Raw genomic sequence first — 20,827 nt, 5'->3', positions numbered from 1 at the left:
TCAAGGTCAGTGACCCCTCAGAACGAACCACCTCCCCTCAGCCGGCCTGAGACAGCCCCATGGGAGATGGGGCACGGCGGGCAGGGGTGAGGGCTGGGGGGCAGAACCCGGCAGTCCCAGGCACCCCCACATGCATGTGCAACCACCCTACCTCACAGGGTCTGCAGAGCCCATTAGGACCGTCCTTGAGGGTCTCCCCACTCACCACCCCCAGGCACAAGTGACTCCTTCCACATCATCCTTCACACCGGAGTACCTACCCAACACAGTGACGCTCCAAGATAACTTCCCCGTACCATACAAAACAGGTAAAGGTCTTTATTGGTCAGACACTGTTGCTTGGACAAGCTGCAGTGCCAGAGGTACAGAATGTTGTGTGTCGGGGGAACATTTTTACAGAATCTATACCTAATGTTACATCAACGGAGAACATCTTGTTCCTTACAGAGGGGCAAGCCATCTCTAACAGACTGTAATGTACCATTACCACTTAACACAGCATATAGATATATGCATAAATGGATAGATTATATAATTATTTATTACAAATAAACTGTAGTTTCACATCTCTCAAAAATGGATCCTGTTTTTACACGTATGTTCAGGTTCTGAATGTACAAGAAAGGGTCATGTGCTTAGTTCAACCATGCAAAGCTCATACGTGTATCACTAAGTACTTTTAAAAATAGAATGGTCTCCTTTTGAACTCTGTTTAGATTGGGGATTAGTAAAACAGTATGAAACTAATGAAATACCTTGATAGAAATTAGGAAGTGATCTATACTGATGGTTCTGGGTATGTAAAGGGGTGAGGGACAGAAGGTACGGTCTTCCCTTAAAATCTTCCAGGAGATACGAGAGTCTGGAAGTGGAGGTGGGTCTGGGCAGGTGCCATCCAGATCAGGCTTCAAGCACCACAGAGGAGCTTTTTGCCACATAGAGATTGTATCCTACCCACAAAAACATTTTTACTCCAGGAAATAAAAAAGGTCAGTTCTCGCTGGAGGTGGGGAAGCCTGTCCTCACCCCTGTGCGTGTTGTCCTAACATATTTGACAGGGGCAGTGGAGCAAGGGGGAGCAGTGTGGACCTACCAGCTGGGCAGACCTTGTTCCCAGGAACACAAAAACCTCCTAAAAAGTAACTGGACGTTCAGTTAAATATTGGCACCATCTGCCTGCGTGGAAACCTGGTCCTCTTGACTGTCTTCCTGCGGATGCCGAGCAGCCCGCTCTGGCCCCACTGGCCGCTGTCACTCAAACATCTCGTAGTGGCGGGTCTGCCTCACCCTGGGCACCATGTCAATGAGGAGTCTGCAAAAAAGCAAACACTCAGGTCACCCCAACAGCCCTGGAGCTTAAGCACTTGGGGAAGCAAACAGAAGGCTTTTTTAAAGCTATAAATCACATACAGTAACATTCAACCTTTTTATAAACAATTCAGTGTGTTTTGGTATATTCATAGATTGCACAAACCCTAATTAGCCACTGTCGAATTCCAGAACATGTCTATCGCCCCATCCCCCCCTGCAGTCAGGCCCCGGTGGTCCCCTCCTGTGGAACCTGCTCATGTACTCTTGGTCTTTACGCTTGGGTCTATTCTGGACATTTCGTATGTGTGGAATCACATACGTGATCACATAACATGGCCTTTCGTGACTGGCTGCTGACACCATGCTTTTGAGGTTCTGCCACGTTTTGGCATGGGGCAATACTTTGTTCTTTCTGGGGCTGAGGAGTACCGTGCGGCTCTACCATACTCATCCACTCACAGACTTTTGGGTTGTGCCTACTATCAATAACTTTGCTGTGATGGTTGATGTGCAAGTCACTGCGTGGCTGTGTGTTTTCATGGCTCCAGAGTAGACAGCAAGAAGTGGGAACTCCGATGTTGAACATTTGCAGGAACGACTCCTGCTTCACATTGAAACCAGCAATGGGTGATGCTCTAGTGTCTCCTCATCTTGGCCAACGCTTATGGCCCATCTTTATTATAGCTATCCTCACGGGATCCAGGAAGTGCGTCAACAATTAGAAACACAACACCTTTTAGAAACGTTCTCTCAAAGCCCGGCTCTAGCCCGGATGTGTGAACACCGAGTCAGTGATGGCTGGGCAGCATTTCTTCAATGAGAGGACTTATGGTGGGTTTATCCTCACAAGTGGTCCTTTTGCACTGACAAGTCCCTTTTGTAAAAAGTTTCCTTAGGTGGGGTCTGTCCGGGTGGTGCTGCTGGGCCCTGCCCCCTGAGCATTCCACAGAAGCAGGCAGCAGGAGGTGCTTACCCAGTGTGTCATTACAGAGAAAGGGAAGGACACACATCCTCAAGCACAAAGAGAGAAGAGGAAGACCGTGGAGCAAGCTGTCAAGACCACAGATAGAAGTAAGCCTCTGACAAGTGGCCTAGGCTTTAACTCCTAAAAGCCCTTGGCTCCTTTCTGTGCCAGCCACAAAAACCTCTGACCCCTGCTGGGGGCTTTTCCAATCACCTAATCTCTCCCAGGCTCAGGAGTGTCACAGGTGCAAGGGGTGACTGTCAGGAGTGGAAAATATGGCACTCCTGGCTACTGGGAAAGCAAAGACAAAAGGAGAACTTACTTGACCCCGTAGGCAAATATGGTGAGGCCGATGAGGACGCCTATGCTGCCGTCCAGGTACCAGACGGCCGCGTTATGCTTGAACACCTCCGCACTCAGAAGGATGGAGAAGCCCATCACGCCACCCACAAGGGAGTTAAACCCTGGAGAGACAGCAAAGAGAGGCTGACAGCAGTGCCAAGTAAACTTTCTTAGCCACCAATGAAACCACCCAAAAGCCAGGCGTGCCTCCACATCCTGTGCTGCAAGGAACGCTGCCCAGAAGCACTCGAGAGTGACAGCCACCACCTCAGACACCCACATGGTGCCTTGGCAAGTGTCCAGGCCCTGCCAGGCGCCGAGGCCCATGTGACACGTTTGTCGTCACTGTCCCACACACAAGAATGCAGACCTCAAGAGGAGCAGGGGCTTCTATCCCTGTTGAACTTGTAGGGTCCAGGACAGCATCTGTACACAGGAGACACTCAAATCCTTGGTGGCTCAAATGTCTGCTGGACCAAAGACCAACCTGGAATCTTCTGCATCGTATCAAGTCAGATTTTTATCCCACTTAACCAGCGAGAGAGCTAAGCTGAGCAGAGTGAGGCTCAACCCGTTGACCGAAGGTTACACAGATTGAGAAAGGCAGGCTGGGACTCTACCTGAACCCATGTCCTTTCCCTCCAGAGCCTCACATCAGCTGGGGATTTTCACTCTCCAAGAAAGGAAATGCAAAGTCTAGAATTTGTGACAGGGTTGCAGAGATGGCAATCAAAACAGAACTGGGCGCTAACAGATACTGACCAGAGTCTCCTTTCACAGATGGTGCCTCATTTGATCCCGACTTCATTTGACCTGTGAATTTTCAAAAGCCACATGGGAATGAACAGCTTGGAGTGGCCGCCGGGGGTCACACCTGCCTCAGCCTGACAGTAACCCCGAGAGAAGCTTTAGGCCCATGCACCTCCCCCACAACAGGCGCCCCTGCGTGTCTGGGGCAGCTCCACCTGCTCAACCCAAAAGCATTGGCATCAGGTTCAAGCACAAAGATCGGGACTGAACCACCTCATGTGCATACATAGGGGGCCATACATGTGGAGAGAGGAGCTGAGCAATGCCTACATCCAACCCCTTTCTCAGCATCCAAGGAGTGGACTTGGGCAGGCCACTCCCCAGTGATGGGAACAGCTGGACCTAGCGGGCAAGGAATGATGGTCACTGAATGGGACCCTCCCTCTCTCCCCTCAAGTCTGCCTTCTCCCCACTCCAGCTCTCTGCTGCTGCCATGACTGTGGACTGCTTAGAGCACGTTGGTCCAGACAACACTACATCATTTTCCCAACACCAGCCCACCACCCACTGTCCGCAGCTGCTGTCCCTGCATAGAGCCAACTTCATCTCTGTCCCCGCTCCTGAAGCATCCTTCCTGGAAGAAGCCTCACATCCCCCTTCTCAGACTCCTTCCTGAACCCCATGCCACCTCCACCACAACCTCAGCTCTGCTGCCCTTCACACAACTCCTGGAAGAGCTGTCTCCCTGCCACGGCTCCTGCTCCAGTCACCCTTCCTCCTCCGGCTCCACTGTGGCGAGGTCATCAGTGACCAGGCTGCCACCTTCCAGGGATCATAACCTGTGCTCTGCTTCACAGGGCTGGCTCTCCTCTCTGCCCTCCACCCATCCCTTCCCCATCCTACTGCTGGATCCTTCTCCTCTCCCCTGGGGGCGCCCCCTTCCCCGGTGCAGTTGTGGGAACCTCTCCTCTGCCTGTGCCCTCCCCACATGCTCTCTTTGTTCTGACCTTCTGCTGAGCTGGAAACCCACCCCTAAGCATCTCCAACTGAATATGGTTGAAGCGAAAATCTCAATTTTTGCACCCAAACACCTGGCCCTCTTGCTACCTTCTCTATATATGGTGCCACCATCCACCTAGTCCAAAAATCTAGGACCCCGTCCTTAACATCGCTCACACCCAAAATATCAAGTCTGACCAGTCAAGTGATTCTTTCCAGCTGTTACCTCCCAAAGTCTACCTCTCACCACCCCTGCGCACCTGCCCCTTGACTGCACCCCTGCAATAGCCTCTCAGCATCTTCCCTGCTTCCCTCCTCCCCACACAGCAGCTGAAGGCCTCCAATCGAAAAGCTGCCCAATTCTGAATAGCATTCAAACTCTGCAAGGCTGACATGAGCAACCACCTCTCCCCCATCACACACACGGACCTCCCAGTGCATTGTGCTCCAACCACACTACCACCTGCATCAGCCAGCCCTGGCATCCCCCAGAGCCTCTAGACTCATCACTGTCAGCCTGTACCCCTCTTTCTGGGGCGTCTCATGCTGCCTCCTTCCCAGCCTGAACTCTCAGCGCCTGAAAATGATTCCTCCGTACCCATCCCTCCTCTCCTACCTTCTCATTCGTGCTGTTATCATCCTTCTGCAGAGCTCTTCCCTTCCAAAGATGGTTTTTGTACTGTTTTTCTTGTTACAGATATAAGCTTAAGGACAGGGGTTTTCTCTCTTGAAATATTCCAAGTCCCAGAACAGAAGCTGAGGTGATTACTGCATTAATCAATGAGTTAATAGATGGACGAGAGGAGGGAAGGAAGGCATGGAACATGGCCTGGGCTGTGCCAAGAGGGCTCCTACTTAGCAGCAGCTGGACTCAGCTGTCCTGAGAGAGGAAGCCATCCCAGGCAGGGCCTGTGGTTAGAGTGCTAGAGAGACGCCCCCGCTCCCCACCTGAGAGGGGAGGTTGGGAGCTCAGGCAGAGATTTTGTTCCCGCAAGGCAGAGGGATAGTCAGAGGCTTCCTGGAGACTCAGCTTCCCCACTCCCTTCCAAGCTTGCTCAAGGGTCATGCCTGGAGAATGCTGCCAACTCAATTTCACCTGAATAAAGGTGATGGGGACTGGAAAAGGCAAACACCTCCACCTTCCTCCCATCTGGGGGCCACATCCTCCAAAGGCCAGGCCAGGGAACTATGAGGACACAGAGGCCAGGACTTGCTGGGAGCCTGGAGCTAGGGAGGGCTCTGCCTGCACTCCCATGTCTAGCCAGGCCATCCCTGCCTGCCACCCACAGTGAGCACCTCCACCCTTCACCAGAGGTCTCTTCTAATGGCCAGCCAGCCCAAGAGCTAGCTCTAGGTGCCCTAGAGAGAGCAGGCCCCACCCCATTTTGCTTCCTGGCTTCCCCACGTCAGTGTGGCCCCTGTGTGGTTGTCATCTATGGCTTCTCTGTGCTCACCTACCTTTAGACCATGAAGAAATGGGCTCACCATCCTTTCCATCTCCACTGTCCATGCAGCGCCTGTAGCAGACACTTCTAAACCCTATGTTTTAAAAGCATCACGGCCCACCTGTAGCCCTTTGTTACGGCAGTGGGAAGCTTTGTGCCAGCTGAGTCCATCCTGGGCCCTGGCATGTGGAGCACCCGGGCCCTCCCTCCCTCTTTGGTTAGCCCATGATGTTGCCCTCTGCAATCACATCCTCAGTGGTGCCTCACCCCTCGCGAAGTAGGCAAACAGCAGGTCTGGAGAAGCAGAATTTCCTTCCTGTCCACTGATCCATCAAGATCCCATTTCCCCGTCCTATTATGAGAAGCACGCATTGACCCTCTTGCCTCCAGCTGTCCCTTGCATCTTCCTGTCCTTTTTAATACAAGGACACAGGCTACCTGGGCTGCAGTTAACATCTTGGGCTTTCTCAAAGTTGGGGGAATTTTGTTTCAGGGTGGCTAGAAGAAAGGGGGAGACAGGGAGGAGCTGACCACTGCCCCAGGGCACACTGGATTCATTTGCTCCCCGCTCCATCTTTATCAGGGGCACAGGTGAGCCCCTGGAGCCCTCAGAGAAGCAGGTGGAGCTCAGAGAAGATGCAGAGAACAGTGAGAGTCCCCCAGTCAGCCACTAGGTGTCCGCTCAGCTCCACCAAGTCACCTTGCTCTGCTGGGGCCCAACCCACGCAAGCAGCTAGTACACAGCTAGTGAATTCACCGAGTCTCCCCTCACTTACACCTTCTGGGAGCAGCTTCCAACTTGCTTGGCTCTGCTCACCTTTGCTTAGGGCGGAGGCCGACACAGTTCAGCCCCACCTCTGTAAGCCTGCGCAAGAACACTGGGACAAGCACCAGGGACTAGGGGACAATCCCCTCTTTGCCCTGCCACATCCTTCTGAATTGAGCGCCTTTGCAGCCAATCATTTCACATGAACCCGGAGCTCACAGTAATGCTGGCCAGGTGCATGCAGCACACAAGGCCCGGTGGTCACTCACTGCTGGGTCCCCCCACCCAGGCTCACAGCTTATTCCTGACCCCTTGGTTAAAACCAGAGCTGTTGTGAAGCGTAAATGCTATTATCACATTAAGAATGCAAAATAACATCAGAGGCTTTAAGTAGAGGCTCTGGAGCAGCGGGGTGGCTTAGTCAGTTGAGTGTCTGACTTCAGCTCAGGTCATGGTTCATGAGTTTGAGCCCCACGTCGGACTCTGTGCTGACAGCTCAGAGCCTGGAGCCTGCTTTAGGTTCTGTGTCTCCCTCTTCCTCTGCCACTCCCCTGCTCGCTGTCTCTATCTTTAAAAAAATATTGAGAAGCTCTGACCTTAATGACTAGGTAAGAGTCTGCAGAATTAAAAACATTAATTTTATGCAGAAAATTCTAATTAAAGTTTTTCATGTGTTTGAAAGCCATCATAGCCTCTTGGTGTTCTAGATCTTGAGGGAATGAGGACAGTTGGCCCAGGCCCCTCAACTCAGGTTTCTATCTGTCCCTGCTGGCCCCTAGCTTGGAACCTCCCCCAGGCACCTTTCCACAATCTTCCTCTGTTTGATTTGTACTATTAACTTGCTGCACAAAGTCATTCTACCTTAATGTTTATTTTGAGAGAGAGGGAGACACAGAATCCGAAGCAGGCTCCAGGCTCTGAGCTGTCAGCACAGAGCCTGATACAGGGATCGAACCCACAAACCGTGAGATCATGACCTGAGCTGAAGTTGGACACTTAACCAACTGAGCCACCCAGGCGCCCCCTTAAATAACACAAAGCCAACTTCAGCCTAGTGCTGACAGGAACAATCTCATGTTGACTGAATATTCAAAGCAACAAAACCAAATAAGATTTATTGCACTGTGTGGCAAGAGTGGGAAATTCCAGAATTTGTCCACACTCTGTTGTCCCCCTTTTCCTAAAGATCCACTCTCTGGCTGTAAGGACACAACCCAGCGACAAAGGATCTGGTGGAGTCAGCCCGACCCAGTTCACACACAGCTCCAACGTGGGAAGGGCCACCACTCCAGGTGACAGAGGAGGCCTGCCCACCCTTCCTGCACCAGAACTTACTTCCCTCTTGGGAGAGAAGCTCCGGGCTTGCCCCCAGCCTTTGGCCAGACATGGGAAGGGCACTCCCAGGCAGTCACAAAGGATGCCCTTCAGAACCAGCCCCTCGGAAAAGCCCCTAACAGTAAAGATAGGCATGGCTCCTGAACCCCACTCTGCCCCTGCCTCCCAAAGGGATGGAAGAACAGAAAGGAGATAGTTACACACAGTTCCCTAAGATCTGCTAATCAATAAATGAGCAAAACTGGGACCCCAGATGATCCAGTTAGCAGGAGGCTGTAATTACTGCTGCACAGTCGGCTTGTGCTCCCACCAAGCAAGAGACTGTAGAGCTCGCCGACCTCCCAGGGGCCACTTATGGGTAACAGGCTTGGGATGAGGAACTGGCTACTCTTCACTTTGCAACAGTGCTCTCTGTCCTTCTGTATGTGTGTGACTCATCAACCCCATGGACAATTCAACTAGGAGCCCAGCCCATTTTACAAATACTATCACCATTTCAATTCCCCCCATCCTCCAGCCCTCTGCCCTCCTCCGTCCCCAGCTGCTGCCACCCCCTTGGCTCCCCAGAGACTTCTCCCTGCTGCAGATCTCCTTCCCTTCACTCTGTCCTCCACCCTGACAGCCAGAGGACTCTTTAGAAAACATCCATCATGTCACCTCCTCTGATAAATATTTAACAAAACATCCAGAATCCTACTGTGGATCTGAGGTCCTGCAGGATCTGCCCTGTGCCCCTTCCCCCTGCACCCTTCAGGTACCCCAGGCTCTCTCCCCATACCATCCCCTCTGCCCAGGAATGCACCCCCACCCCAGCTTCTACCTGTTGGTGGAACAGTTATCACTCAAACTGTCCACTTCTCTTTGTCATGACCCCTCCCTGGTGCAAGACTGCTTGTGTGTAGTTGGTTTTGTGTGTAAAAATTAAAGAGTCAGAAGTGAAAATTTTAAAAAACATACTTATGGGGGCACCTGGGTGGCTCAGTTGGTTAAGCATCTGACTCCTGGTTCCGGCTCAGGTTATGGTCTCATGGTTCCTGAGTTCGAGCCCCTCATTGGGCTCTGTGCTGACAGTGCAGAGTCTGCTTGGGATTCTTTCTCTGCCCTTCCCCTGCTTGCTTGCAAAATAAATAAAAATAAACTTAAAAAAAAAAAACAACATACTTATCATTGTGGTCTTCTTGATACACCTTATAAAATGGTGGGAGTTTAGAAGGACAATGAAGCCTAAACAGAAACTCAGCATCTGGAATATCTAACTTTAAGTAAAACTATCACTCAAGGCAGAGGGCCCCTTATTCTGAGAAGAAGGGGTCAAGCTCCAGGATCATGGTGGGGGGGTGGGAGGGCGGGTCTGACTGCTGGGTCCACACTCAGGCTTCTGGGGAAACACTGCCTGTGTCTCCACTGCAGTCAAGTAAACAGATAAAATGCTGATGCTCTGCAAGCCAGGGGGCTTTGTGACTTGGGCGCCCAGCTCAAGACTGGAAGAAGAGCCCCAGGTGAGGACGTACCACTGGGAGCCTGGAAAGCTGTGCTGACCGGCCCAGCCTGCCCCACACCTGCCTCCTTTGCCCCTCATTTTCCAGGTAAAGAGACACAGAGAAGGAGGCACAGAACCGCCACTGGAGAAGCCAGGGTCCAGCCAGGTCCAGTCAGGCCTCTGCCCTGTTTGGGCCTACAGGGCCCTGTCAGAGTGGTGTCCCTCTGGAGGGACTGGTGAACCCACACCCAAACCCCTGCCTGATGCCCATACAGCCTTTAGCTCTCAGCCAAGCACACCCTGTGCTTTCATCCCGGAGTAGAGAAAGACTCCGTGTCTACACAAGGCATTTTCTTTCTCAGGTTACAAAACACCAGACCACAAAGATCACAGAGAAAGACCACTCCTGCTCAGATTCTGGGTGTGCCCCCAGAGACAGAAGGACACCCATATGGGCCAGGGTCTTATGGGACCATATACTAGGCTCAGCTTAATGCAAAGCCAGTGTCTCAGTGGGTGACAGAGACCTCAGAAGACTGGTCCAGGCTGTGGCCTCAGACATTCTCATGTGACTGAACCACAAGTTCTTCAGATCCGGCTCTGGGAGAAATCAATTCATGTATCTCAGAGAGGTTATCTAATTTGCAACTCCACTTCTGGGAGCCAGGACCCTTCACAACGACGGGACAGAAACCTGAAAGAGGTGATTCTGATCCTGTGTTAGGAGGTGGTTTCCACAGCTAACGTGGCACTTAGCACAGTGCCAGGCACAAAAGAACTCTGTAAAACCCAGGTGGTCCCTTGCTACTGCAGCATCATGTTCTAACAGCAGCAAACACAGGGCCTAATGTGGGCCGAACCCTGCCCGCCCCCAGCCTGCCCTGGGATTCACCTGGGAGCTTGAGAAGCCAGGTTGGGCCACCTGGGTTGCACACACAGCGTCCCTCACATTGCTGAACACAGAACAGCAAAGAGGAGGGCTCAGTGCCAGTTGCTGATCCTTCTGCTATTTTAGACCGCTTTTACTGCTTAAAAAGCTTGGGTTTCATATGGGCAAACGGCCTCCGCAGCCCAGGAGAAAGGTGGCACGTTCCAAGTCCAGAAGCAAACACCAGGCCCTGCAGGAAGTGGCACTTGAGGAAGACTGGAAAGCTGGTGGTCAGAATGTCATGTAGGAGAGCTAGACACGACAGGGTCCATCTTCCCTGGTGTGACGTGGGATCCTGGCCCCTTGGACTGGCCATGGAGGCAGCACCAAATCTCAGTGTGCATCGAACGGGCTGGGGCGCTGGTGTAATTATGACTTCCTGGGGTCTGGCTCTGGAATCTGTATTTTTAACAAACACCACAGACTGGGAAGCCCCAATCTACCCTGTTAAGAGGTCCGAGTGGAGGTGACTCATGAAGTTTATTAAATTCCCAGGGTACCAGATATCTGCCCTAATATGGGAACTCTGAGAGTCATTAAACAGCCTGGGGAGGGGAGGATGGTGAGGAATAGATTCCAAATTGTTGAGCTCTTGTACAGGACAAGCAACTGAATAGTAGCTTCCCTCACTGGGAGCTCAGCCCCCAAAAATCAGGCACATTGGCCTTACTCACCATCTGTTATGAGTGCTCTGCTGGTCAGAACCTTCCCCAGCATAAACTTCAACACAGCCAAGATGCTGCAAAGGATCCCACTTAAAATGGAGACGCTGAATAGGAAGTCATCCTAGAAGAGAAAAGTTCCAGATTTCAACAGTTCACCTCCTGCTAGAGCAGATTATCTGCAAACCACTTGCCTTAAAGATCAGCTTTGTTCCCAGAACAAATAATCAGGTGAGTATGCTGCCACCAGGTGGGAGTATGTTGCTTATTCTCATACCTCAGTTACCTGTGTCACTGGGAATTGGAAAAGATGATCAAAAACAATCCAGATTTATATTTCCTTAGACATTAAGTATTTCTTTTCCTTCAGGATATTCCCCTTCATGCTATTCTGCCAAAGTGTTTGGCAATCACTGATCAATAACAGAATTGGTCAAAATGCTAAAATCAGCATGTGCTATGTGGGGTTTTTCACAAGTAATTCAAAAAGCAGCTGGAGAATAGGGGAACATGTAAGTACACCACTGGACTAAGAACACTTCAACACAGAGCTGACTGAATTGGCCACAGGGTCAATTATGGCTGAAGCTACCTAGAACTATGTTTCAGCCTTAAATTCACACAATGCAATTAGAAGTTCAAATATAGCCCTCAAGGTGGGGAAAAGGCATCTAAAAATATAGTCTGCTATTGACGTTATCTTAGCACTTCCTATAAGTTTTTACCTTCGCTTTGCAAGCAAATGAATGAGTCACACACACAAAGGCAGGCACCACTATCTCATGACATTACGGTCCACCGAGCTCCTCAGCCTGGAGCTCCCATGCGTCACTGCCATGAGACTCAGCCTCCAGACTCTCTCCAATATTAAAATGCAACTTCCAGCAGAATGTGATAAAGCATTACATATACACAAAGAAATAGGATTCCTTAAGCATCTTATTATCTAAATTCACTAACCTAGCAACAGAAAGCTGGGAAGAAGGAAGACAGCCTGTTTTCCCAGTTTTGAAACTAAATAAAGTCATTTGAAAAGTCACCTCCCTGGAAACATGATATCTGCAAGGCATGAAAGCATCTCCCCCACAATACTAATCGACAGTGGTTGATTTTAACTTAGGTGCCCAGATCCTTTGCAAATACTTCTGGGAGGTGCAGCTTAATTCCCTCCTCCCTGAGTGTGGGCTGGGCTCATGATGGGTATCTAACAAATAGGGCATGAAAAGGGGAAAATAGTAACCGTTCAGTGGAGAAGCCTGGCATTAATAAACCCATTAATAAGTTATGCCAATACCATGTGCTTCCTGATGTGACATGATGAGAACATGTCTTAGTGTTCTACCCAAAAATCCATAACCTCAGCTGAATCTTGAAAAACACCAAACAAACTGAGGCACAGTCTACAAAATGCCTGACCACTACTCTTCACACATGTCAAGGTCTTGAAAGACAAGGAACAACCGAGAGAAACTAATTGGAGACTAGGGAGAGAAGGAGAACTAAATCCAACATGGTGTCCTGGATGGGATCCCTAAAAAGAAAAAGGATATTAAGTGGAAAAGCTGGGGAAAATGGAATGGAGCCTGGAATTTTATTAACAGTTTCGGTAATCTCATAGTTTGGGCAAATGTGCCCTAGTAATCTATGTGAGATATTAACCTCCAGGGAGGCTGGATGAAGGATATACAGGAACTCTCTGTAATATCTTTGTGACTCTTCTATATATCTAAAGTTATTTCAAATTTTAAATTTATTTAAAATAATCACCTCACTGAATTATTATTATTTTACCTCCTCAAATTATCTATCAGTAATGACTGTGCCAAACTTAACCTCTTGGCAGATCCCAAGTCCCTGCTGTGGATGAGGTGACAAAGCAAGGTCAACAGGGGATGAGGATAAGGGTGGGGCAAGGATCTCCAAATCCCATCACCCTTTGTGCAGGGACTCATTCTAATCATGGGTGTTGGCACCCACAGGACATAATGCAACTGTGATTAAGGAATCACATGTCAATGTAGACCCAGCTGCTGACAGGCTTCAGAAAGCCTAAGTTGGGAGAATGACATAATCAAGCACACTGAGACCCCAAATTCAGAGGCTGAATTCTCACTTTGTTCTCCTCATACCTGAAGCCTTTCTGATTCCATTCAATCTCTCTGTTGACAAAGCCCTCATCTCTAAATTCCCAGGAGAGAAAGTCTGCATTCACCCCATCTGAGTCCCAAAGAGCTGGGGTGCCCTCCCCCCAGGTGCATCTTTAGAAGAGCCACTATGGCTTTGGCAGTCCTCTCCTGGGTCTGCTAAACCCAGGGGGCTCACTGCTGAACAGGGGCTTGGCTGAAGGGCAGTGATGCACCAGCAGACCTTTGCTCAAATCTGGACTTCACTGCTTACTGGGGAAACAAGCCCGAACTCTCAAATCTCAATTCTCTCTTCCATGGGGTAGCAGATAATGTGCAATAAAAGGTAGCAATTGGTGTTAAAGGGCCCAAGCACATTATCCATGCACTAACTGATTCCACCAAACAGCCACACTAAGTGCTAATGATGAGCCCCAAACTATGCTAAGCATTGCTGTAAAAGAAACGTAGCGAACTTGTTACCCAGAAAAAAAGTATGCACAATGAAATGTAAATAAATAGAGGAAAAACTATTAGTGGGACCCACAGTGGCTTTTCAAAGCTTCTGCTACAGATCCCGTGTCTCTGAGGCTAGGCCAGTAGGGGTCAAATGCAGTTCCAGTCCATCTTCCAGTACCAGTTGTCCTTGCTCTGCTTTGCTCTGCGCCCACATTTCCTTCCTTCCAGGCAGCCCTGCTGACTTCAAGGACAACAGCCTGACAGATGCTTTTTCTGCAGCCCCCAACCACCCTGCAAAGTCTCATCCCTGCAATAAATCCCTATTCTGTACAATTTAGAGTGGTTCCAGTTCTCTGATTGAACCCGAAATACTACTTCAGAAGGATGCTTCAAAGTGTTTAAAACAGTGCCTGGCTGCTGAAGAAGGTCATCAAGAAGACGTACTGCCAGGTGACCTGCAAGCTGGACCGGGCAACTGGAAGCTCCCCACCCCCCACTCTGTCCTTAGAATGTGAGTTCCACTTGCCTTCCCCACTGCCAGAAGCTGTCCCAAGGATATAGCCTTGAAACAGAAATGTGGTGTTGGGGCTGTCTGGACGGGGTATGTGTCTGAACCTAGTTAAAACCTCTATATATAAACGTTTGAGATCTGGTGTACAGGTTTATGGAAATCTGCTTATCTTGTGGCCACCCAAGACAAGCCTCATATATAAGTTCACTTGCTAATAAAACCTGCCACCTACCAATCTGAAGTGCTCTTCCTCTTTCTTCTATCTCTCCCTGCCCTCAATGCATGGGGGCCAGGTTCAGATTACACCTGGGAAGCCCTGAGGAGCTTGTGAACTAACAGCTGGTGAGCCAGCCAGGAATGAGGCATCTGCAGGGTAAATCCTAAATTGGCCATCAATTTCTATGTGGGGAGAGATGGCCCATATATTAGATGCTTGTGGACAACTATGTGAGAGCGGAGGTGGCCCAGAAATACCAGTTGTTTCAATGCACTCATCTGAGGAACCGCACAAAGGACACCGAGCAAAGAGAAACAAATGGTGCCACAGTGTGCTGGCCTCGACTGTGGGCAGTTCGGCTGGACACTGATGCCCAACTAGAGGCTGGAGTTCAGGTTGGAGTTGGAGGAACAGCTGAGGTTAGAGAAGGACATGCAGTGGTCCGATATTCTGCTGGCTTCAGGGCTGGCCAACAAGGTGGGAGAGCAGGATAAACAGCCGGAGACCTTAGTATGCCCTTTGGCAAAGCTAGGAGGGTGCAAGGACCTTGGGTGAAGATCTAGGCTCTTGTGACAAAGCCTTGTTAGGATGCTAAGCGGTGGAATCTCTGGTAAAGTGAGGAGAATGAAGAGGAGGATGTGGTGGTAACTGGTGAGGAAACAGACCAAAGAGCCCCATGCCATCAACCTTTAATAGAAAGGAAAATTTTAAATGGCAATTAAAACACTCCTAGGAGAAAACGTGCATTCTTTCTCAGTCCCTTTAAGTTGTAAATCTTATCTTGCCTTTGAAATGTAAGCACCCCAGGAGATAACCACAAGAATCCTCACAGAAACTGAGGAGGAAAAGGGGGAAAGAGGATTTTTAAGTACAGACTGCTAGAGGAATTTCTTTGTCCCAAATCTAGTCATCAGCCTCCATCAGGTTTCAGAATGAAAGTGATGGGGTCTCTATTTATATCCGTATGTTTATGTATGTCTATGGATCTATGTTATGTGTGTGTGTTGTTTTATACCTCCAGAGGGTACTGACAAAATTATTCTGTAAAGGAGCCCTATTTAATTGGCTTCAAGAAAAATAAGCTTTAATAACAAACATGAACTAAATAACATAGAACTAAATAACATAAAACTAAAACATAGTTTTCTTTCATCTGCTAAAAGGACAGTTTTCTTGCACTATTGGTCTTCTTTTGATGAGATTATGAAGTTTTTATTTACCTTTTAAGTAATCTATCCAGGAAAAAAAAAAAAAGATTGTTTTGTCAAAATAATTTCCTGTGCTTCATGTTATCTCTATCATGTCTTTGATTACTTAACAAAACTGCGTTTCTGACAAAAAGGGAGTGTGTTTTTTACAACTGTGTAACTTTCTGTATTTGCCTTTGAAGTCTTTGTCACTTTGGTTAAATAGATAACTAAGTATTATTTCACCGTGACCTGTGATCCTATTTAATCAAGTGTTTTTAAACCTTTGGGTATTTTTTACAAGCTTCCCCAAAATCAAATTCTCAATGAAATCTTAACTATGAAAAAACTTTGGAATATTCCAGAGGGTCCCCAGAATATTTCAAAAGATACATGTTCTTGAATGAAATCTGGCCATTTGTAGCAACGTGGATGGAACTGGAGAGTGTTATGCTAAGTGAAATAAGTCAGGCAGAGAAAGACAGATACCATGTTTTCACACCTATGTAAATCCTGAGAAACTCAACAGAAGACCAGGAGGGGAGGGGAAGGAGGAAACAAACAGTTACAGAGAGGGAAGGAGGCAAACCATAAGAGACTCTTAAATACTGAGAACAAACTGAGGGTTGATGGGGGGAAACGGGGAGGGGAAAGTGGGTGATGGGCATTGAGGAGGGCACCTGTTGGGATGAGCACTGGGTGTTGTATGGAAACCAATTTGACAATAAATTTTATAAAAAAAAAAAAAAAAAAAGATGTATGTTCTCCTTATGAAAGGAAGATGTTGAACTAATTAGGCTTATTTGGTATGTTAAATTTCTTGGGAAGCATTGTCAAATATGAATGCTGCTAAACTTCCTTTAGGCATATTTGTTTGAAATTTCTAAAAATCTGGTATGTCCTGGTAAAACACCGTCAGTCATAATTTCAAAATGTATGTCATAAAAATAACCACATTCTCTTAATTATGTTTTAATGAATTTTCTTCAAATCTTTAACCTTGGACATTTTTAAGTCTTTTGTCATTTTCAGATTTTATTCTGATGCTTTGACAAAAAGTGTTCCTGCAAAAGTACTTCATCGTCAAGGAGATTCATAGAAAAGATTCTGACTAGTAACAGTTTCCGATAACTAAGATCCATTTTCCCTCATGTGGAAGGGACAATAATGAACTTTTCAAGTACTCCCCAAGGCTACCTGCATAGCCCCACAATATGTCATGGGATGGTAACTTAAGACCTGTCCCTGTGTCTCCTTTCCCCCTATCGGTAAAACAGGCCCATGACACTGATGATCTAACGTTAACATGTGAAGACTGCCTTTGCTGCAGGCACTGTGCAGGCTTCGCTAGAGTATCTGCAAGGGGGAAAATGGGCAGTGAACCCACAGAAAACTCAAGGCCAAGGTGCCGCAATAAGGTTCAAGGAGTTGTTTGGTCAAGTAAGTTTCTCATTGTCTCAGAAGCTGTGACTGATAAGACACCAGCCTGTTCATCCCCTAGGAGTGTGAAAGAGATACAAGCCTTGGTAGGGATCTGGAGTTTTTAGATGATTTATATTCCCCACCTGGCACAGTGCCCCTCTCTCTCATGCCACCTGGTAAAGAAAGGGCACATATGGGACTGGAGATTAGAGCAGCAAGTCATGTTTGAGAAGGCAAGAATATTAATGACACAGATGAAAGCTCTGGGCATCTCCCATCGAGAGCTACCATTTGAGTAAGATGTGTCTATGACTCCAGAAGGTATGAGTCATACCACAACATGTGGCAGAGACAACAAAGGAGAAAGTGCCCCTAGGATTTTGGGTCCCAGATCTGGAAGGGGACAATCCCTGATATACCCCCACAGAGCAATTGCTCCTAGCACTGTGTATAGCATTCCTCCAGATGGAGCCTCTCCAGAAGGAATCAACTGCAACAGCCACTTGGCTGCCCAGAGCTATCCATGAAACCTAGCTATTAACCCTCGGCACTGACAGTTGGGCTGTCCTAAAGAAATTAACCTATGGCTTAGACAGTGAGAAACCAAGGGATGGATGAATCATAAGTAGACCCTTGTGGGATCAGTATGTATGGAGGGGCATTTGGTCTGCCTGCAAGAGCCTAAGGCAGTCCTTGCTATTTTCTACATCCTGGCTAATAAGGCATTGGATACCTCTGACAATCAAGAAGCTGATGCCCTAAAAAATTAAAAAAAAAAAAAAAGAAGCTGATACCCTATCCCAGAACGAGCCCCAGAAACGGACCCTTCAATAGATACCAAAAGAACACTGGGTACATAGAGAGTGGCCAACACAATGTCATGAGATGGCATATTGCCAAGGATGCCAAACGACACTTGAAACACAGTGACTTGGATATTGCTGTAACAGCGTGTCATGTGTATTCTAAACACCCAAGGCAACTGCCAAAGGAGTCCAAGGCCAACTACCAGAGCTCTCAACCGGTGAGGGTGGCAAATTGATTAAACGGGTCCCCTCCCTCTGAGTGAGGGTTCTAAATATGCCCTGGTTTGGGCAGACACTGAACCTGCCCTAAGCTTTCCCATGTCACTGTGCAAATCAGGCTGCTCCTTTAGGGGATTTAAAAAGCTAAGTACCATGTATGGACACCCTTGTTGAACAGACAGTGATCAGGAGGGGTCACATTTCAAACGTCATAACAAGCAAGACCAGGCAAAAGAACATGACACTGAATGCAGGTTCCACCTCCCCTATAACCCATAAGTAGCAGGGTTGGTATAAAGGAAAATAGAGTATTAAAGCAGCAGACTAAATTACTAACAAGTAAAACCACTGCAACCGGGTGGACTAAAGTACTGTCTCAGGTCTTAATACATTTAAAGGAGCAATCAGGAGCATTACTCAATTAAATGAGTAATGCCATATGCCAGACCAGGGACCCCTGCCGAGGCCCCCAATACCATAAAGGTATGGAAGCTGCCGTAAAGAGCCACTGCCCTGACTCTCACTGTGGATCAACACTGAGAGAACACCAAGCCCTCTCACGTCAGGGAAAAGGAGTTACCTACTGAAATTTGCAGTGGGATGTCTGCCAAGGCGGGTGAGTTACTTCAAACCCTGGGGTAAGGTAGAATTAATCTCCACCGAGATCCTGTTGCCCTGATGCATGCACCACTGAAAGAGGGGCAAAGATGGGGGTCTGGTGTGTCACATCTCGCCCCCAATCCATCATCCTCATACCTGACAGTGCTGCGTCCCCCAGCAAACACATAGGGCATACACCACCAGGTCAAGTTTCTAAAGCTGCCAACCTCCCCATCCTCAAAGCTAGGTGGGCATTTTTTTCTTTCCCACTGGTACAATCATTTGACTGCCATCTTTGTTCCTTCTACTGGCCTAGGGATAGGTTATAGCCACCCAGCAATCCTTAATTGATAGCCAAAAGTCCTGTCCTTATTGAAATGTCGGTAATGAGAAAGCTATCCTCCAAAATTGGATAGCCTTGGACATTATTACTGCATGATTATCTGAACAGAAGGTTCTCTGTTCGTATCTGATGAGTCTGCTATTGTGTCATCTTTATTAAATCACATGATGGTACAAGTGAATACCGAGTGATGTGATCCCCAGCCTAGGGGACTTACTAAATTGTTTGAATCATGGGGCTCTTGGTGGAAAAAGCTGTCACCTGATTATGGGAATCACTGTCTTACTTGTTTTTTCTCTTGCACATGCCTGCATGGTTGCTGTGGCATCTGCCAAAGAGCTGCCAAATGAGCCACTTCCAAGCCAATGGGCCCCCTTGCTTGACCAATCAGAGAGAACGGTGGAACAGGGGCATGTAAGATTGTAAAAGCCGGTCATGAGGGCTGAAATGTTGGAGGAGGTCATCAAGAACACATGACCACCAGCTGGCCTGTAAACTGGACCTGAACACTTGGAGGTTCCCCACCCCCTCCTCTGTCCTTGGAATGTGAGTTCCACTTGTCTCCGCCACCCCACCCTCCCATTCCTAAAAGGTGCTCCAGGGATACAGCCTTGAGACAGAAATGTGGTGTTGAGGCTGTCTGGACAACGTATGTGACTGAATGCAGTTATAACCTCTATATAAACTTTTAAGATTCTGGCAAGCAGAAATTACTCGTCTTGCAGCCGCCCAAGACATGCCTTTTAAGTCCCCTTGCTTATCACACCTGCCACCTACCTATCTGGAGTGGGCTGTCTCTCTTTGGTTTGTCTCTGCCCTCCACTTATGGGGGACGGTTTCAGATTACACCCGGGAAGCTTCCAAGGAGACTGCAAACTAATGCTGTCACAGAGTAAATGCTATATTTAAATGTGGAGAAGCCAATATGTAAAACTCAGGCTTTTCCTGTCCGTGGATTATTTCTACCAACCACCCTCTGCTTCCAGGATCAGCTCTGAAGGAAAAACCGCTTTCTTAAAGTCTGGGAGAACAGAGATTGTGGCCATCTCAAAGCCTCCCCCAGAACTAGGAGGTTTTGTTCACCACTGCTGCACTGATCTGCCTCAGAAAAAAGTAAACCCTAGGACCTAGGCTAGCATAGACCTGCCAAACTCCCTTTCCCAAAACCAGCTTTCAACATCCTAGAAATCCTCTGTAATTTCCCCACCCAAGCCCACCTGGCTCTCCTCTCTCCACATAATGTCACAGAGAAGTAGTCATCAGCTTGCTTGACACATCAGTCCCTGTTACGGACTGTCTGTGTTCCCCCAAAATGTGTATGTTGAGCCCCTAACTCCAATGCAATGGTTGTGAGATGAGGCCTTTGGGAGGTAATCAGAGTTAGATGAGGCCATGAAAATGAGGCCCTCATGATGGGATCTGTCCCCTTCTAAAAAGAGGAGGACATCTCTCTTGCTCTACCTGCATGCCCTGAGGAAGGGCCAGGTGAGCCCCTTGTGAAAAGGCAAGCTGTTTGTCATCTAAGGAGAGATCCCTCACCAAACTCTGTTCCTGTTGGCACCTTGACCTTGGAGTTCCAGGCTCTGGAATCATGAGAGATAAATTCCTGTTGTTCAAGTCCCCAAATCTATGGTATTTTGTTACAGCATCTCCCACGCTGACTGAGAAAGTCCTGAATGTATATAAAAAGGAGTTTCTGAGAGGATCCCTTCCCAAAGGTCAGGAAGCCAGAGCAGATATGGCTAATGATGAGAAACTGCAACCCACGCAGGTATGTGCCGCCACTGACTTCTTTCAAAGCATAGCCATACCAGTCATGTCGCATTTAATTCTCATAGCCCAGCCACGTGGGAATCTGACATGGAGAAACAGATGCACAGAGGCTAAATGACTTGCTCAGGGTCACTCAGCTAATGACGGGACCTGGATTTGTTCCCAGCTGTAACATGTACCAGAGT

General features: G+C 48.3%; 1 protein-coding gene across 2 annotated transcripts in view; it reads right to left on the bottom strand.

Moving 5' to 3' along the window:
• Nucleotides 1–256: 256 nt before the first annotated feature.
• Nucleotides 257–20,827, bottom strand: part of TMEM163 (transmembrane protein 163) — a 235,005-nt gene continuing 214,434 nt past the window's right edge. Inside the window, exons 6-8 of one of the 2 annotated variants that reach the window (XM_060622697.3) lie at nt 10,995–11,106; nt 2,598–2,739; nt 257–1,312 (exon numbers count right to left, since the gene is read on the bottom strand). In XM_060622697.3, the coding sequence (XP_060478680.1) occupies nt 1,252–1,312; nt 2,598–2,739; nt 10,995–11,106 (315 nt within the window). In that variant the 3' untranslated portion in view covers nt 257–1,251. Of the gene's footprint in view, nt 1,313–2,597; nt 2,740–8,869; nt 9,028–10,994; nt 11,107–20,827 lie in introns of those variants that run through there. The other variant, XR_009607197.3, reaches the window with a different exon arrangement.

The sequence above is a fragment of the Panthera onca genome, chromosome C1 (genome assembly GCF_046562875.1).
Source record: "Panthera onca isolate mPanOnc1 chromosome C1, mPanOnc1 haplotype 2, whole genome shotgun sequence".
In the NCBI taxonomy this organism is placed as follows: Eukaryota; Metazoa; Chordata; class Mammalia; order Carnivora; family Felidae; genus Panthera; species Panthera onca.
Note: the sequence above shows the minus strand (reverse complement) of the source record. Positions and strands in the feature narration are given on the sequence as shown.